Source organism: Glycine max, chromosome 7, assembly GCF_000004515.6.
Source record: "Glycine max cultivar Williams 82 chromosome 7, Glycine_max_v4.0, whole genome shotgun sequence".
Lineage (NCBI taxonomy): Eukaryota > Viridiplantae > Streptophyta > Magnoliopsida > Fabales > Fabaceae > Glycine > Glycine max.
In genome coordinates, this window is record NC_038243.2 from 14,158,309 (window position 1) to 14,176,022 (window position 17,714).

The 17,714-nt window shown below is 30.8% G+C and overlaps 2 protein-coding genes and 1 non-coding gene across 14 annotated transcripts in view; 2 read left to right on the forward strand and 1 right to left on the reverse strand.

Moving 5' to 3' along the window:
- Window positions 1-7,519: 7,519 nt before the first annotated feature.
- On the forward strand, window positions 7,520-12,715 carry LOC100789050 (tRNA (guanine-N(7)-)-methyltransferase). 11 transcript variants are annotated; one of them, XR_005892191.1, is made up of 9 exons: window positions 7,520-7,845; window positions 8,151-8,207; window positions 8,988-9,063; window positions 9,407-9,486; window positions 9,643-9,692; window positions 9,788-10,066; window positions 10,172-10,270; window positions 11,532-11,743; window positions 12,227-12,365. XR_005892191.1 is itself a non-coding variant. In XM_003528957.5 (8 exons), the coding sequence occupies exons 1-8, from the start codon at window positions 7,606-7,608 to the stop codon at window positions 12,458-12,460; spliced, it is 921 nt and encodes a 306-aa protein (XP_003529005.1). In that variant the 5' UTR covers window positions 7,520-7,605; the 3' UTR covers window positions 12,461-12,715. The 11 variants fall into 11 exon arrangements, 6 of the variants coding, with proteins under 6 accessions (XP_003529005.1, XP_040872946.1, XP_040872944.1 ...); XR_005892190.1 differs by having other exon boundaries at window positions 11,629-11,743; XR_005892193.1 differs by having other exon boundaries at window positions 9,788-9,872; window positions 11,629-11,743.
- Window positions 12,716-14,495: 1,780 nt separating this feature from the next.
- Window positions 14,496-17,714, forward strand: part of LOC100527188 (uncharacterized) — a 6,438-nt gene continuing 3,219 nt past the window's right edge. Inside the window, 2 exon segments of one of the 2 annotated variants that reach the window (NM_001249247.1) lie at window positions 14,496-14,547; window positions 16,049-16,401. In NM_001249247.1, coding sequence (NP_001236176.1) covers window positions 16,065-16,401 — 337 coding nt within the window. In that variant the 5' untranslated portion in view covers window positions 14,496-14,547; window positions 16,049-16,064. 2 annotated transcript variants of the gene reach the window in all.
- Window positions 16,730-16,890, reverse strand: LOC113002231 (U1 spliceosomal RNA). Its single transcript, XR_003267775.1, has one exon. It is a non-coding gene; the product is annotated as a U1 spliceosomal RNA (small nuclear RNA).

The following is a 17,714-nucleotide window of genomic DNA, read 5'->3' on the forward strand; positions in this document are numbered from 1 at the left end:
TTTAATAGTTAAGAGCAAAATTACATTGATTATATATATTTTTGTTGGTTTTAAAGGTAAGTTAAGATTCAAAGAGATCTCTGGATTATAGGAAGAGTTGAAAATAGCATTTGGACATGTACTTTGACAAACAGATAAGTGGTAAAATATATACTCATTTTTTAGTTGTTTTATTCTTACAAATTTTCAATAAAATGATTTATCTTTTTTAGGAGGGCAAATTTTAAAAGTTATGGAATATTTGGAAGGACGAGTATTCACACAAAACAATTTGTCCAATTGATAACAGTGTTAGATTAGCTTTGTTACTAATAATATTCATATTATGTCATTTTCAATACTCCAACCTCAATTTATAATTTTCTTTAAAACAAGTTCACCGTCTATTTGTAAAAATGATAAAAAGAAAGTTATTGTCCCAAAAGATAGAAAGATAATATGATGAGACTACTTCAAAATATTATCTATGCTAATTTAATATATGCATACATGTAGTTGTAAAATTTTCTCAGTTTTAATCAATTTGTATTGATCGTTTTTTTTGTCAAATTAGGAAACTTGAAAATACAATATCAAGTGACACATGTCATATTAATAACTTTCATTCAAAACAAAACATCTCAATTCTTGAGGTTATAATTAGTTCTTTAATTAATTACTTTTAATTTACATGAAAATCACCACCCAACAAATACATGACATTGTGTGACTTATTTTGTAGTTTTTCGAAACCAAAAAAACTATGGAAGCTATATTCTACAAAGAATTAAGAAGAATCCTTGAATGGTAAAAAGAAACTCTTCAAATTTAATATTTATTATTTTATTGATATGATTTCTCACATTGATATGGTTCTTGTAAATGTAGGGAAGCTAAACGTCATCCTAAAATGCATGCATTATTTTGTTTGCCAATTAAGGAAGCTTTGTGATTACAAATTATCAAAGTATTGTTCTAACATTTTTTCATGTGTTTACAATTAAAGTTCTCTATTCTACATGTTTATTCATAGTAAGGTAAATTGAAAAAAAAAATATCAGTTTTAACTCAAAAAAATGAAATAACAAAATAAAAATACATATACATAGCCACAACACAAAAGAGTTGTAATTTAAGCGCAGTAAAAATGGAGATGAAATAAATTCTAAAAACATTTCAATTTTAATGAAAAAATACAAAATAAAATGTGGACACACAAAATATGAATATAAGTGTGTAGTTATTCAGTTTTCAAGCATCATTTCAACAAATTGTAAGTTACAAATTTAGGCATCACTCACAGAGAATAATGTATAAGTTTCTCATGATATTTGAGGGTAAATGTGTCCCAAAAAAATGGAGACCAAGCTGAAGGTATCCCTTTTATCTGTTGTTATAAATTACTTGTTTAACTAAGGTTAAAATATATTTTTATTTAAATAAATAAGAAAATCTTAAAAATTTATTCCTGTAAAATTTTTAATATATTTTTCTTCCTCTTAGAACTATGTGTTGTTTTTAGGCTAGTTAAACAATTTTGTTTTCTAAGTATAACACAATTGCATAATATTCAAACTCAAGCTAATAATTGATTATTTTTGTAATAATTATTTTACTATTTTGTAAAATAAAATGTTTTGTGATTAGTTAATATTATAAAAAAAGTTTAATGAGCATACACTTATAGTTTTATATTATCATTCGATCATAATTCATCATATATGATAAGTTTATTAATTTTTATGATAATTACTTAAAAACTTTCATTAACAGTGATTTGTGATTGTTAAAATATATTTTTCGTCCTCATAAATATTAAAATGTTCTGAATTCATCCATGCAAAATTTTCAATAAGTTTTTTCGTTCTCACAAAATTGAAATGTGTGATTTTTTGGCCTGAAACTGAACCTACGTGCATTGCTTTTTATATTGGTTGTATGCACAATCGATATAAAAATGACACATTTTACCTCAGTTATATGCATAACCGACGTTAAAACGGGTGTACATTCAGAGATGAATCAAATTTCTTTTTACCCTTATTTTTATGTAAAGGATCTAGTAGGTTGGGTAGCTTTTGCTATCTTTTTTTCCATTTGGATTTTTTATGCTCCTAATGTTTTGGGCCATCCCGACAATTATATACCTGCTAATCTGATGCCCACCCCACCTCATATTGTGTCGGAATGGTATTTCCTACTGATCCATGCCATTCTTCGTAGTATACTTGACAAATCGGGAGGTGTAGCCCCAATAGCACCAGTTTTTATATGTGTGTTGGCTTTACCTTTTTTTAAAAGTATGTACGTGCGCAGTTCAAGTTTTCGCCCTATTCACCAAGGAATATTTTGGTTGCTTTTGGCGGATCGCTTACTACTAGGTTGGATCGGATGTCAACCTGTGGAGGCACCTTTTGTTACTATTGGACAAATTCCTCCTTTTGTTTTCTTCTTGTTCTTTGCCATAACGCCCATTCCGGGACGAGTTGGAAGAGGAATTCCGAATTCTTACACGGATGAGACTGATCAGTGAAAAATTCTGACACCAATCATTTACGTATTACACCAAGAATTAATTGACAAGCGCATCACAATTACATCAATTATGTTAAAAGTCATCATTGTAGGTTTGGATTCACCTGAACTTATGTCCAGGCCAAAAAATGATACATTTCAATTTTGTAAGGACGAAAAATAAATTGAAAATTTTGTAGGAATGAATTCTAAATATTTTTATATTTATGAGGATGAAGAATATATTTTAGTTTTTGTAATTGAATGACAATATAAAATTATTTTTCACTTTTAGTGTGAATGACTATTAAATTCTTTTTCATAAATTAAATTGTAGCAATTTTGCACCAATTAATTTATGCGATGTTGAAAGTTAATCACCTAATGTCATCATTAGAAAATAAATTAGGGTCATTTTAGTCAAACAAAATAAATTAGGAAATTAAAATTAAAGTAAAAATAAATAAATTTTAGGCAAAGAAACTTAAAATAAGATAAAATTAATGTTTATACTCTCGTATATTTTACAATGTCATTCAATCACATATTACTGTTTTAATTACTTTGAGTGTGTTTGGTTGAGACAATTTAAAATTCTAAGAATTTTAAATGCTTCAATTGAAATTCTTTCATTTTTAAAATTTTATGTTCGGATAAAGAAATTAATTTTTTTTTCATTTTCAAAATTTTGTGTTTGGATAAAGAAAATAAATTTCTTCAATTTCTTATTTTGATAAAATTGTCAAATACATTCTTTTTTAAAATTTTATATTTGAATAAAATAATTATTTTTTAATTAATAAATTTTATGTACTATTTGTAGAGTATGGTATTCCAATAAATATGTACTATTTTAATATCTTTCAATTAAAAATATATTAATTCAACTATTTAAATCATTATTTCATTTACAGTCCACTACAAAGCTCTATATCAAATGTACCTCTAATTTGACATCAAGACATAAAAGACGAGATCTAATTCTCCTTCTCATCCAATGGAAGAGCTTTTATAATTGCAAACATAATGAGATTTTCGATCAACCAATCAATTGCTTTATGTCAAAGTACACCATTAAAATTAGGTATATTATCTAGCTCATTCACCGCTTCAATGACTTGACTTTTTCTTTCATTAAGGAAATCATCCCTTCTTTCTCTCCACTCTTACTTGGGAATATGTTTTTCCTTGAGGCAAAACTTGATCCCTCTAAATCGATACTCACACCGTGAATTGCTTCCTCTTCATTTTTTTCTTTGCTCATGATATCATCCGCATCTAATGCATTTTCTTCTTCGAGTCCAGTAGCTCTATCCTTTGCACATAGGTCTACAATATCATCCCAATTAGGAATGACTTTGAATCAAAATCGTTTGACCTCTTCATGTGACTTGAAAAAAAATAGAAACATGTTAATAACAACACAAATAATAACTTCAATTGAATAATAAATAAAATTAAAAAGATGATTGACTACCTTAACATATTCATTCCATGCAATTTCATTTTCAACAGTAATCATGTACTTTGTGTTATCCCAATCAAATCCGCTTTGACTAAGAATATCACTCACAATTCCATACCATGTTCTCCAAAGCTTAAAATGGTTCTTAACACTATCTACCATAAGGTGAACTCCAAAACGCTTAGACAAAATTAAAGTTGTAGCACTGTATGCTACTGCTTTCCAATTTCATCACCTTTATTGCCCAAATTTCTTTGATGTCTAAACACAAATAGGAAGAATGACAACAAGAACATGAAAGACTAATTTGGCAATTGAAATTTTTGAAAGACTAATTTTGTGATGCGTGTAACTTTGGAAAAAACCACATTGAAGATTTTCTCTTAATTTTGATGGGTATATTAAACTATTTTCCTCCCTTCAGTGATTGTTAAATAAAATTGAATACACATACTTTTAGAAGCTGGATCAGAATTATAAAAAAAAAGGTTCCATTAATAGGAAATACTAGAAATAAGTCATAGTACTTGAAAAGGCCTCAACTCTCCCACAATAATCTGAACTCCCTCATAAATCAGAAGATAAAATCTCTGTCTCAACCCCTCTTGTGTATTGACAACTTCTAACTAACTAATAAATAACTAACCTATCATAACTAATTGCATAATTACCCTTAGTATGTACCACTTCAAATAAACATTGGAAATAAATCTTGACCCATATAGTAACCAACATGGACTCTAATTTTGCATAATTACCTTGATTCCCCTGAATAAGTAAATAAAACTCCCAAAAATAATTTATATTAAAACTCAATAAAATCATCACAACCCAAAAATTACTATAAATTTATAATTTCTCCCCAGTACTGCAGCATTAATGTCATACAAAATTTGATGAAAAGTGAGAATTGGATAATGTTCTACAATTGGTGATGCGTTCCAAACATAAGATACATCAGAACAATTGGTTATTCCATCAACATCAACATTCATAATATACATGCATATTCACAAAAAAAGTATAAATTTTAGTTCCTATTATCATTTTTAAATTTTATAACTTACTATTACTATTATTATAGTTCATAATGGAACTAACAACAAGACCTAATATTACTAATAAATTTCAATTTCAAAAATTTAGTTTTCTAATTTTAAGAATTTCTGACAATATCTACATTTTAAAAAACTAATTAGTTAGTGGTTACAAAACACATTATGAGAGCTAGAGATTTTAATATAGTTGATCTACAAAGGTATATATGCAAGCAAATCATAATAGGAAGTGTTCACTCCCCAGAAATTATCTCGAACATTACAACTTTTTTTTCTCCGTTTGCTCCATGATTACAAGATAGTGGTTGAGACACATGCATATTTTCAACAAATGGTATTCCCTTAAACTAGGATGTTTGTTTCACACTAAAAAGAGGAGCAAGCAGAAAAGAAAAGACAAAAAGGGTGTAGTTCTTAAGTCTTGGGTATATTGGGGAAGATAAATAGAAAAGAGGAACAATTAAAAAGCTACCTTGGGCAAAAGTCCATTAGAACAGAGAAAATCAATTGACACCGTAATAATGTTTGAAATGTGCATCGCTATAACACACAAACACAAATTCAATGAGTAGCTCATAAAATTAGGAGTCAATGGAGAAAACCTTGTTTAGTCGTACAGAGTCAGAGACTGTGGTTGAATAAAAAGGTCCTTGTAAGCTAAAATCAAATTGAAGAACTCGCTAACGTTATCTTCCTCAAGAATAGTTTCAAACAAAAGAAGTAAAATAATTTTTCTCTTCATCTTTCATGCATATTCACAAACACATGGTGCTCACCACCTATCTCAACCTTAAACAAAAATAAAAATTTCACACCAAAATAGAACCCAAGCCCTCTCCCACATCTTCAATATTGGAAGCAAATTTATTTAAAATTCAGATCCAGATAACACGACAATGAGAACAAAGCACAAACCACAAATTAACGAAATAAAAAAGAAACCCTAGATAATGGAGATCAAAAACCAACCTTGTATGAAGAAAGTGTGTGATCTGAATCAAGAGAGAATGAAGGTCGTAGCCACCGTGAAAGTGTGCGATCTGAACGAGGTAATAGCCATCGAGTTGTGCAATCCAAACAAAGATTGTCGTGACTATGAGAGAGTGAGAACGAGGGTCTCGAAGTCGCAAGGGAGAGTGTGTGGGAGGAGAGGAGTGAGTGAGAGCAAGTGAGATGTAGGTCAAAAGTGATGAACGAGAGCGACTATAGAGAGGAGTTGCAAAGAAATTGAAATTCTCTCATTTTTTCAAAGAATTTCAATTTATGCGTTCTCTGTTGAATCAAATTCTTTATTAAAATGACTAAATTCAATTTCTCTTTAAATGATTTATCCAAACATGTAATTTCACCTTGAAATATTTCAATCACATGATTAAAATGAATTACCTAGTTAAAAGTCATCATTCAAACACACTCTAAGATAATTATTTTAAAATCAACAAATTTACCATACATGATAGATTAATGATTATGTAATTTTTTTTTTGGATAAATAGTCATTTTTTTCTTCTGTAATTCGTCCCTAAAAAATTAAAATTCAAAATTTAGTCCCTGAAAGTATAAAAAGTGCAACAAATTTATCCGATCGTTAACTTTTATCCGTTACTGTTAATAAAATAGTCTATGTAACGCAAAGGGATGAATTTGTCACAAAATTGATTGCCAACGAGATCATGCGGAATAGATTGGACAAAAATGTCAATAAGTTACCATTATTGAACCTAAATGGCAGTAATTTTTTGTTGGAGAAAAATGCCAATAATTTCTTTGGAGGAAAATGTTAGTATTTTTTTTGGACCAAAATGTCAATACGCTTCCATTGGATCAAAATGTCAATAAGTTACCATTATTGGACCAACAAGTTATTAATTTTCCATTGCATCAAAATGTTATTAATTTTCCATTGTATAAAAATTTACTGGCATTTACATCCAATAAAAAATTACTGGCATTTTGATATAGTGAGAAAAATTATTAGCATTTTGGTCAAATAATGTTAACTTACCGACGTTTTAGTTTAATGGAAACGTATTCACATTTTGGTCCAAAAAAATTATAGACATTTTCTTCCAAAAAATAATTACTAACATTTTCGTTAAACAAAAAAAAAATACTTACATTTAAGTCCAATAATGATAACTTACTGACATTTTCATCCAATCTATTCAACATGGTCATGCTTGTAATCAATTTTGTGCCATATAGACTATTTTATTAACGGTACCGAGTAAAAGTTAAAGGTCAAATAAATTTGTTGTATTTTTTTATACTTTGAAAACTAAATTTTAAATTTTTATCTTTTGAGAAGAAATTTATGAGTTAAAAGTCAGATAAATTTACACATTCAAAGATAAAAATGATAATTTACCCAATAATTTTAGAGGATGAGGGTGAATGTATAACATTTTTCTCATATAAGAAACCAAAAATAAGATAAGGAAAAATTAGAATTGTATTTTAACTAGTGTAATTTTAAAGATGAGATAATTGGCTCGGAGGTTGCCCATTTTATCAGCCGAAAAACTAAGGGAAGCAAAGTAACAAAACAACCGAATAAGAACAAGGAAGTACAACGATAGATAACGCTCAATGGCTTCTTCTTACTGTTGTTCCCGTTTGTTGTTGCAATCACAGAGTTGGCGACTAATGTTACGATTCTCACCCTTTCTCGCCACTTCCCCTCCTTCTTCTTCCCTTTCTTTCTCCTCCAATTGCCACGTGTCCTCTTCCGCTCAACTAACAACACTTCAACAACAACAACAGCCCCTTCCGCGAAGCTCACAGCTGGTGGCATTGGAATATGCAGACCTCAACCTCTCTCACAACTTGGTAACCTTTTTATATTCATATGATTCTTTTGTTTTATCGGCCAATGCTATTAGTTTTGTTAATGGAAAATTTGAAATTACGACATTTCTCTCCCCCTTTTCTCTTCAATCACCCAACCAACCTTATAAGTCCCAACGAAACTAATATTCTAACAAACTAATATTTGCCTATAAAAAACAACAACTTATAATCCACTAATATTATATGATGTGATGCATAACATTATGTAAGAGGAACTATTATGTTATGAGTTTGTGTGTGTTAGTTTTTTTTTTAACCGTGTTATGTTGTGTATCCAATTTCAGGATCTGGGTCACGTCAGGATAAGGCAGCATGTTAACCCCCTCAGCTCTTCTCTCTCGGTAATGTGTTCCTCTATAAATTCAATTTCTCCATTCAATTGTTTTAGCCTATGTTCATGTTCGTTTTATTAGTCACAGCTTAATTTTCATCATATATTATGTGTAATATTATTATACATGAATAAAATGTAATTTTGGTCTCAATGCATTGCGTTTGCTATTAATTTAGTCAATGATTGCCCACATCTATTCAAGTTATTATACTGTGAGGTATAGGAACTAACAAATTAATTAGAATGTACTGACAATATAAAAGTTCTTTACACTGTTATCCAATCATGGATTGTTATGGTCATTATATCAGGGAGTTTTACATTAGTAGCCAAAGTCCTAACACAACACTCCTTTGTCCGGGCTCGGGATTGGCTGAGACCATAGCTAGAGTTAAATAACATCTTTGGAACTTTGGTCTTTAACCGAGTCAAATGCTGTCAAGTATCTATGTAGCCGATCTCACCTAGTGAGATAAGGCTTTGTTATTGTTGTTGTATCTAATCATGAATTGTCATGTATGATAAGATAGTTGACTTTTATTAATTTAAAAGTCATATCTATAGTGATTTCTAATTAGTTGACAACATAAAAGTCTTTACATGATAGTATATAAAAAACTAAACTCATGATATGTTGATTTGGAGAACCAGAGGCAGAGGCAGATCCAGAAACAAGACATAAATAGCTTTTGTGGCATGGAGTTAGGATATTGGTTCAATGAATCAATTTACCACAAATTGAAGGAGTCTTTTGCTTTTCACTAAATGTGATTCTTTTTCTTTGTAGGTTCCTGCACAAGTACCAGAATGGAACCATGCCTTTGCAGACCCAACATTGCCACTCATGGTGGACATTGGATGTGGTAACCTGAATCTCAATGATAATTTATTTGATGCATTTTGTGTGTCTGTTAAGGACTGGGACAGATCATGTATGTGGAAGTTGACAATGATGAAATTTGTTTCTTAAATAATATAGTATTGAGGTTGGAGTTGAGTAGTTGACCCTTTTAATTTATGTAACCAAAATATGTTGTTGAAATTGATATTCCAATTATTTTCATTATTTTTTTTTCTTTTGACATCAAAATGCTATTGAGGAGTATCTCTAGGACTAGGATCAATTGATCTTTTCACTACCTGAGTTGAGAAACCTATAAGTGCACTTACTTGTTCCAGTATCTCTGTTGTTTTAAACAATTTCAGGCAGTGGCAGGTTTCTAATGTGGCTTGCTAAAAGAACTCCTAAAGAGAGAAATTTTTTGGGATTGGAAATACGGCAAAAGGTATGGAACCCTTTTTTCTTTCTGTCACTTTTGGTTTCAAATGTCTCCTTGAGAATTTCTTTCTTTCAATTAGTTTTGATTTCTTATCTGTTGTGGCTCATTAAGCTTCGAATATAGGGGATATCTTGTGTGATAATGTTATACTTCGTTGTGCAGATAGTGAAGCGTGCTGAGTCATGGGCAAAGGATCTGGCTCTTGATAACGTGTACTATCCTAAAACTGTATAAAGATGGTGGGAAATATATACATGCTTATTTTTTCCAATGCTAGAGTGATGACTATTGTTACACTAAAATGCAGACATTTTTTGTTTGCAAATGCTACAATTTCTTTCAAGCAGTTGGTAGAATCATATCCCGGGCCCTTGGCCTTAGTTTCAATTTTGGTGGGTTTATCTCCTTGTACCAAGTATTCTATGGCATACTTTTGTATCTATGTTCTATATAGGCTATCATCTACATTGTTTTTTAGTACTAGGCTGGTAGGCCCTATTGAGCAACCTAAGGCTGTTCAACAGGAGGGGGGGAGTGCTTTCGGGGGCAATTCAGACCCCTATGGAGCACTGCAAGGAAAGAAAAGGTGCCACTGGGCTAAAGGCTTGTTGGCGACATTGTTATTACTTTAAGAGTTTTACATCTAAAGGCCTTTTATTTGTGTTTAAATGATTTCATCCTACAAATGCAGTGTCCAGACCCACATTTCAAGAAAAGACATCATAAAAGAAGGGTTCTGCAGAAGCCTTTGGTTGATGCTATAGTAGATAATTTAATGCCTGGGGGACAGGTATAATTTCTTCATGCTCTTATATATTTTTAATTGATTGTAAGTCTCATTTGTGTTCATCTAGAGTTTTGGTAAATATTCTTCGGTGAGATTTCCTTCTTATACAGTTTAATTTGAATTTGTATGAATTGAAAGTTTATAGTATTGATTCTACAAGAGCCATGCTCCATATCCAATCTCTCTTCCCTCTTCCTCTTCCAAGAAAATAAAGTAAGACTGAAGTGATGCAATTCTATGAGCATTTCTAATAATGAAGGATAAGAAAAGCTTCAGGTTTTGAGAAAGATATAAATGAGTTTACACTTGACACATTGGATAACTTGTGATTATATACTTAATTGACTCTTCCAGTTTGAAGACAATTATCGGTTGAGAATAAGATTTTTCCATTCTGCTTTATCTTTTATGGGGTAATATGCATGGAATAAGATTTTCTACCTCTGGTAACACCATCTTATTGCTCCATTCATCATTCACTTAGTGAATGCAAGTGTACCCCTGTACACAATTTGCATTGAGAAAAAACCGAAATGAGGTTGGGGATTGAGGAGTTGAGTAGTATGCTCAAAGTCAAATCCAAATGCCCACAATGCTCACTGTATTCTTTTGATGATGGGAAGCATGACTGGTTTTTTGACTTTGATCTCTGCATTAACTTGCTAAGTGCCTAACCCAATGTTGTTCGTTCCTTCTAGCTTGTTAGAGATGAGTTAAACTATTACTTTAGCATGTAGGGATTGGAGAAAATGAGCAAAATAAAATTGCAAAAGGCAACGTGGGACTTTGTAACACTCCCCTCCACTAATGCCTACAAGGACAGGCAAGCCCACCAGAATAAGCGATTTACCAAGATGGGCTATATGTTTTGATACCATGTTAGATTTCACCTTAAAATCAATTGACATTAAGTGAAGTTTCCCTATAGATATATAACTTGAATCCCAAAAGTTGAGGTAGACAATGTTGGACTTCCTAACAAGTGTCGTAGCTATCATGTTAATCATCAATGGATAATGGAGACCAAACTAATTTTTAACTTACTATTCTAACTATCTATTTTAATTCACACATCAAGGTTTATGCTTTTATAATAAATAATCATTCTATTTTCAAATGCACTCATAATGCAAGAGATCTCTAGGAAATGTGCTTGGGAAACATCCAAGGGCTTCTTAAATGCTGTATACTGAAACATGTGAGAAATATCTTCCTTTTTTGCTAACCACTTTTCATTGTGATTGTGATGTGACATAACATACAGGTCTAGGCATTAGAGATACATTACAATGCCATTTTGGAAGTACCGGTATTGCAAATACTTTTTCTTTAAATTTCCAAAAATATTTCTTTTGTTACAGTAGGAGATTTTGGGCAGTGATGGGGGAATAAGAGACTTGGTGAAGGAGAGCTAAAAGTCACATGGCAAATCCTTATGGGATTTTAACACAAATCCTACAGAACCTCAAACCTATGGTAAATCCTGGTGAGGTGATGCTGTAGGATCTACTCTAGGATTCAATGCCTATACTTCTCAATTCTCATTCCATTTTGTCTTGGTCTCTGACTGAATATTTTAGTGAACATGAATAAGTCTCTTTGCCAATTTCTCCTTGATCCCTTCTCCCTTCCCCTCGTGTTTTTATATTGTTTCTGGATAGTCATTGTCATAAAGATTATGGAATCAATTTGTTGGCTAAAACTATCATATAATACAATATTTGCTGAATTGTATGATTCAGTTTCTGTCTTTCTAGTAAATAGATTATGCACGTATCATATTTAACTTGTCCGTTTCATATAGTGTAAGTTTTAGGAAACTTACAGCAATGTCGAGGTTCTTTATTTCCTTTTTTTCATTAATTCATATTTTTGGTTCTGAATATTCCTTTTACTAATATGTGTAGCTAATTCTGGAGCTTTTTGCTGAAATTCACGTTTGTTATTGTGTTACGTCAGGTATTCACACAGTCTGATGTGTTTGAAATGGCACTTGACATGAGAAATCAGTTTGATGAAGTTGAAACACTTAAACACATAGAAGTTTTGAACCCATCTATGTTGTGTGACAGTGAAGGGTGGTTGTTAGGCAACCCCATGGGAATAAGGACTGAGAGAGAGATTCATGCAGAACATGAAGGTGCAAAAATCTATAGAAGATTGTACCAGAAACCTTGTCCATGCCAGACATAAATGGAGTGGAACACTCATATCAGACACACTGCAGTCCACAACACTTCAAAATCCTAACAATATGCTTGGCATTTTATTGTGTCTCTCTTTCTAGTCGGTCGTGTTTTGGCCTGAGATGTGTACTATCCCATGAAGTTCACATATTGCAAATATCATACCTAGTTGCTTAGGTTTAGGGGTTTGTGTATTTATTCATTTTTATATTGTATTGTTGTATCGACTAGTACTATAATTGAAAAAGTAATTTTAGGAGTCTTTTTTTATGTATCATTATATTTTAGTGTGTTTAAAATATAAAAAATAAAAAATAAAAAAGTACAAGTAAATTGCCTGTGCAATTTATAAGCTGGGGTTGATTAGGTAAGCATGGTAGGTAAGGTTAATTGAGTGCAAAGTAGTAAGTAACCTTGCAACTAATTACTCGGGGGTTATTTGAAACCAACTAAAAAAAAGTGGCTTAAAAATTCTGGAGGCTTCTCTCAGGTAAAAAGTTCATATGTTCTCTCCTTCATCTCCCTTGTTCTGCACTTTTCTTTTTAATTTATTTTTCTCAAATTTTGACAAGCTTATTAGCAACTGAGTGCGAAAATAGGGATTTAGAATGATGGGTGATTGGATTTGGATATTGCCAATAGTAAAGTTAAATTTCTTTTTTTTTTTTTCCCTTGGGTTCCCTAAAAAAATCTTCGAATTGGAATTTTATGTATCCACCTTACTCATATTAAATTATTATTAATGTCTAGAGCCACTTAAAAGTTCCGCACTTCTCTTAAGTGTTTTTTCTTTTATTTGGTTACTTTTATAGGAGAAACAAAATTTCATGAGTACAATTTTTTGTGTGAAATAAAACTGAGTGTGTTTGGCGAGTTTTAGTTACCTTTTAATTTGCTTTATTAATTAAAAAGTTTGTTTAATTGTTTGATAAATGAGTTTTATTTAGTAGCTTTTAATATTTTGAGACCCTACTTGAAATTGTCATTTTAAGATGTTGACTTCTAACTTTTATATTTGTTTTTTTTTATCCTTGAATATTTATTAGATTTTTTTAATGTTTTTTATTTAAGGTAACATTTATTATTTTTATTCTCTTTTTGTTCGTTACATAAATATCTCTGTTTATGTAATTTTATATTTTTCAATTATTTTAATAAATAATTTTATTAAATAGTTATGATTCGATTAAATAATTTTTCAGTTTTCAGTTATACTAGTTAGTTTTGTCAATCCCAATCTTTATTTCAATCTAAATTGAAAATATGTAAGTTATTGGAGATTATTCGTGATTATATTTGTTTCATTTGTTTTTATTTCCTTATTAACTTAGATTCTCCATAGTCTTCATTTATTTGGAAATTACCGAACATATTTATTATGATGAATCATATTTCAATATGATGGTTTGAACGCCAATGCTTTATGTGGGCTTATCTTCATGAGAAATTTGTAGTGATACTTCAAACGATATTTTGATTAAATTGAGAAAGGATTTTTCATTAAAATTTAGGCTTTAAATATCGATGATGGGTTCTATGTTAGAATGTTATTGTACTTGATAAATGATGGGTAACAATTCAACAAATTTTAAATTTATTTTTTAGAAAATAATTTAGAAAGTAAAGCTTGCTTCTTTTTGCACGTCATTTATCCTCTTTCTTTATTCTTTTTAACAAATAATTTTTAATGTTTAAATTGTAGAAACTTATTAAGAGTCAGTAAAAATTAATGTAATTGCAAAACTAACATTACGCACCATCATTGATGCATCAAAAAGAAAACGACAGTAGAATTCTATAAAAATTAATTAACAGCCAAGTTTCCATTGGATGAGAAATATATAATATTTTTATGTTTTCTTACAAAAGAGATGCATATATTCCATGCTATTACGTGGAGTTGATAGCAGTCTTCAACAAAAAGCAAACGCGTCAAAGCTACGTCTGCTTTTTAAAATCAAGAGAAAATAACGATTAAGTATAAGAATAGATAAAGTTTCAATTTATTCATTTTTATCATTCTTTTGGTAACAAACATTTTTCTTTCATCACCTTTGGAAGATTTTGGAGAAAGCATTTACAATTTCCATTTGGGTAAGCATGAAGCAACAATGATTTTGTCTCTTTTTTTCTAAATTGTTGGCAACCAAATATGTGTGGCAATTGATTCTGTTTTCAGTTTGGTTTGATTGGCATGTTATGATTCTTCTTTCTTCCTTTTGGTAAATGTCATATCTGTGGTTTAATGATCATGAGGGTTCTCCATGGTTTTTGGATTGTGCCAATCTTGGTGTTTGTTTTCCTGTTTTTCTCAGATTCTCCTTTACCCTTTGTCTTGATCATGATGAAAGAAACATGGGTTTAATCAAATTGTTCCCCTGCTGCATCTCGATTAAACTTTGATAGATTCTGAATGTTGTGATGAACCTTGTTCTTCATCGCCCTTCAAGGGTTTGCTAGATATTGATATATATTGGTTGTATTTGTTTCATATAGGAAGGACTAGGAGATATAAGGGGAAGAGAATGGAGTTTTGTTTTACTTTTTGGTTTTTTAATCTTTTCTTGATGTTGTTTAGGATGAATTATGATCTTTTCGCAATTTTCTTCTGCAAGGACACAGTTTACAAATCAGTGGTCATGTAATAACAATTTGTTTATCCATGATCATGAATTATCGATTTACTGGATCATATGTATGCTGTTACATGTGAAGCTTAAGGAATAACTTCATTCCATCCTTGAAAACGTTGGTGTAAACTCCATTTTAGTATCTTATTTGTGAACTGTTCTAGACATTGTAACTTGTATGTAATATGGTATGCCATTTTTTAATTTCTATGATACTTTGTTTATTAGTTTAATTATATAAACCATTTATTTTATTCTATTCTTGTATTTTATGAGTTCAAATCAAAGCCTTAGGACTGATAATTCTCTCCCTATTTTTATTACGTTGTGATTAGTGATAATTGTTTCCACCATCCTTTCACATTTCCAATAGACCAATGGTGTAATCTCTGCCATTCTGATAGAAGGGCTGATTGGAAAATCTAGTTTGTAAAGTTATGAATAATTAGTGTTGAACTATTAAAAAATATCTTACTTTGTATGTTAAAATGAGTTCCATACTGTGGAAATTAATTGATCTTTTATGTTTGTAATATAGGATTACTTTTATTTTTTATGATGCAAAGATGACTATGTCCTGTGTAGAAAATCATAAACTGATGATACTAAGATAAATATTGACATAGGTAGTGACTATTGTTATATTCTTACTAGCAGCAATTGGTTGGGATAGATTTAATTCAGAGTTTCACTCCTTCCAATTACATTGTGTTATATTCGGTAAATATGATTTTTTTTAGTAAACCCAGGACAGTAAATATGATGAATTGGACTTAAGTTGTTGAATTTCCCAATTGGTTCTCTTATTCTGCTTCTTTTACCCTTACCAGTTTAAAGCACATAGATGAAAATCGTCAAGAAAACAAGTTGATTCAATTTGATTATGTTCTTTTAATTGAGTGATGTTATGATATTTTGATGAGTTAATAAATTGAAAATCCTTTTTTTCTCTCTTTTGTCTATAGGTTCAATTGAATCAACATGAGCAACAGAAAAGATAATACTGATGATGAGTCTAGTGAAAGAGGTATATTTTCACATCTAGGCTATCCAAGTGCACCACCCTACCCTCCTCCACATGGATACCCACCATCAGGCTATCCACCTCCAGGAGGGTATCCCCCAACAGCCTATCCACCACCAGCATATCCGCCTCCCGGAGTATATCCGCATTCCGGTTACTATCCTTCCGAATATCCACCTGCATATCCGCCTCCGGGAGGGTATCCACCCACTACTTATCCTCATTCAGGATATCATCCACCAGCTTATCCTGCCCCACATGGCTATCCACCTGCTGCACCTCCATATCCTGCAGGTACACACTTTGAGACAATACTAATTTGTTGTTGAGTCTATTATATGGTAATGTTTGAAATTGAATTACCACCATCCAATTATCCTCTTTTGTCATGTCAACACCATCACCAACAACAATAAAATTGAATTACACAAACTTCAATAAATTGTTTCAAATTTCAATTAACAATCAGAAAATACTCAACATTAACTTTCGCCATTACACGCATACAGAAATTGAGCAAAATCCACATACTGAAGGTACAGACTAACTGAATTGGTAGGGCCAAAATTGAGCAAAATACAAGGTACAAGCAAAGCTAATTAAAAAAATTCTAACTGAATTGATAGGGGCCACACAAACGCAGGTCCCCTCTAGCTCAAATTATGATGTAGGCTCTGTCACTTGGGCAGACCTTAGAGCAGCACCCCTTCAAAGTGCAATGGAGGTCACTGCCCTAGGCCATAAGCCTTCATGATTACCCATTGACCTCGTCCATGTAAGCATGCTGCTCAATCCCACACAAGCATTTCTTTTATAACTCGTGCTCCTTACTACTTCGCCTATATTTGTCAATGTGGGAATTTTTGCACGGCTGTCTATACAACTACAGGAAAGAAGTGTCTCTTCACATTCGCTAGGTTTGATAAGCAAGCACAAATGTCAATACTTCTTGGCCAAATAGTCTGTTCTTGAGTTGTTACTAAACTAAATTTTGGATGGGTAGAGCCAAAGAGTGTGGAATGTAAAAGTTAACGATAACATTGATTAAATTAATATTATAAAATGAAAAGAACATAATAAATATTCATACGTCATCAGCAAAGTTCAATTTCTGGGATTATAAACTCAAACTTAAATATTCGAGGGAAGAAAAAAAATGACGGTACTTTGTTGGCTTTTTTATTAAATGGGAGTAAGATTTTAGTCTTTTTTTTTATATGGGGGTAGATTTTGAATTATTATAAAAAATGAGATAAAACAAGTGTTACGGAAAGTTGTAACATTGTTAGAACTTATTATTTTTGTTTTTAATTTTTATGATTTTAGTTTAATTTTTTTTTATGACTTTGAAATAGTATTTTTTTTATATTTTACGACTTTAAAGTTGTAAGTTTAATTTTTTTTTTTTTATATATTTTACAACTTTGAAGTTGTATCTTTTTTTTGGATTTTTTTATTTTCTTTGGTTTTGCTTTCAATTTTTTTTAAAAAAATTGTAAATAATTTTGTTTATTTAATTATTAAATAAATAGTTTTAATTTTACTTGTTATTAGTTTTATTTAATATCTTTTATATATTTTGCATATTTAAAATTTAGATAATTTTT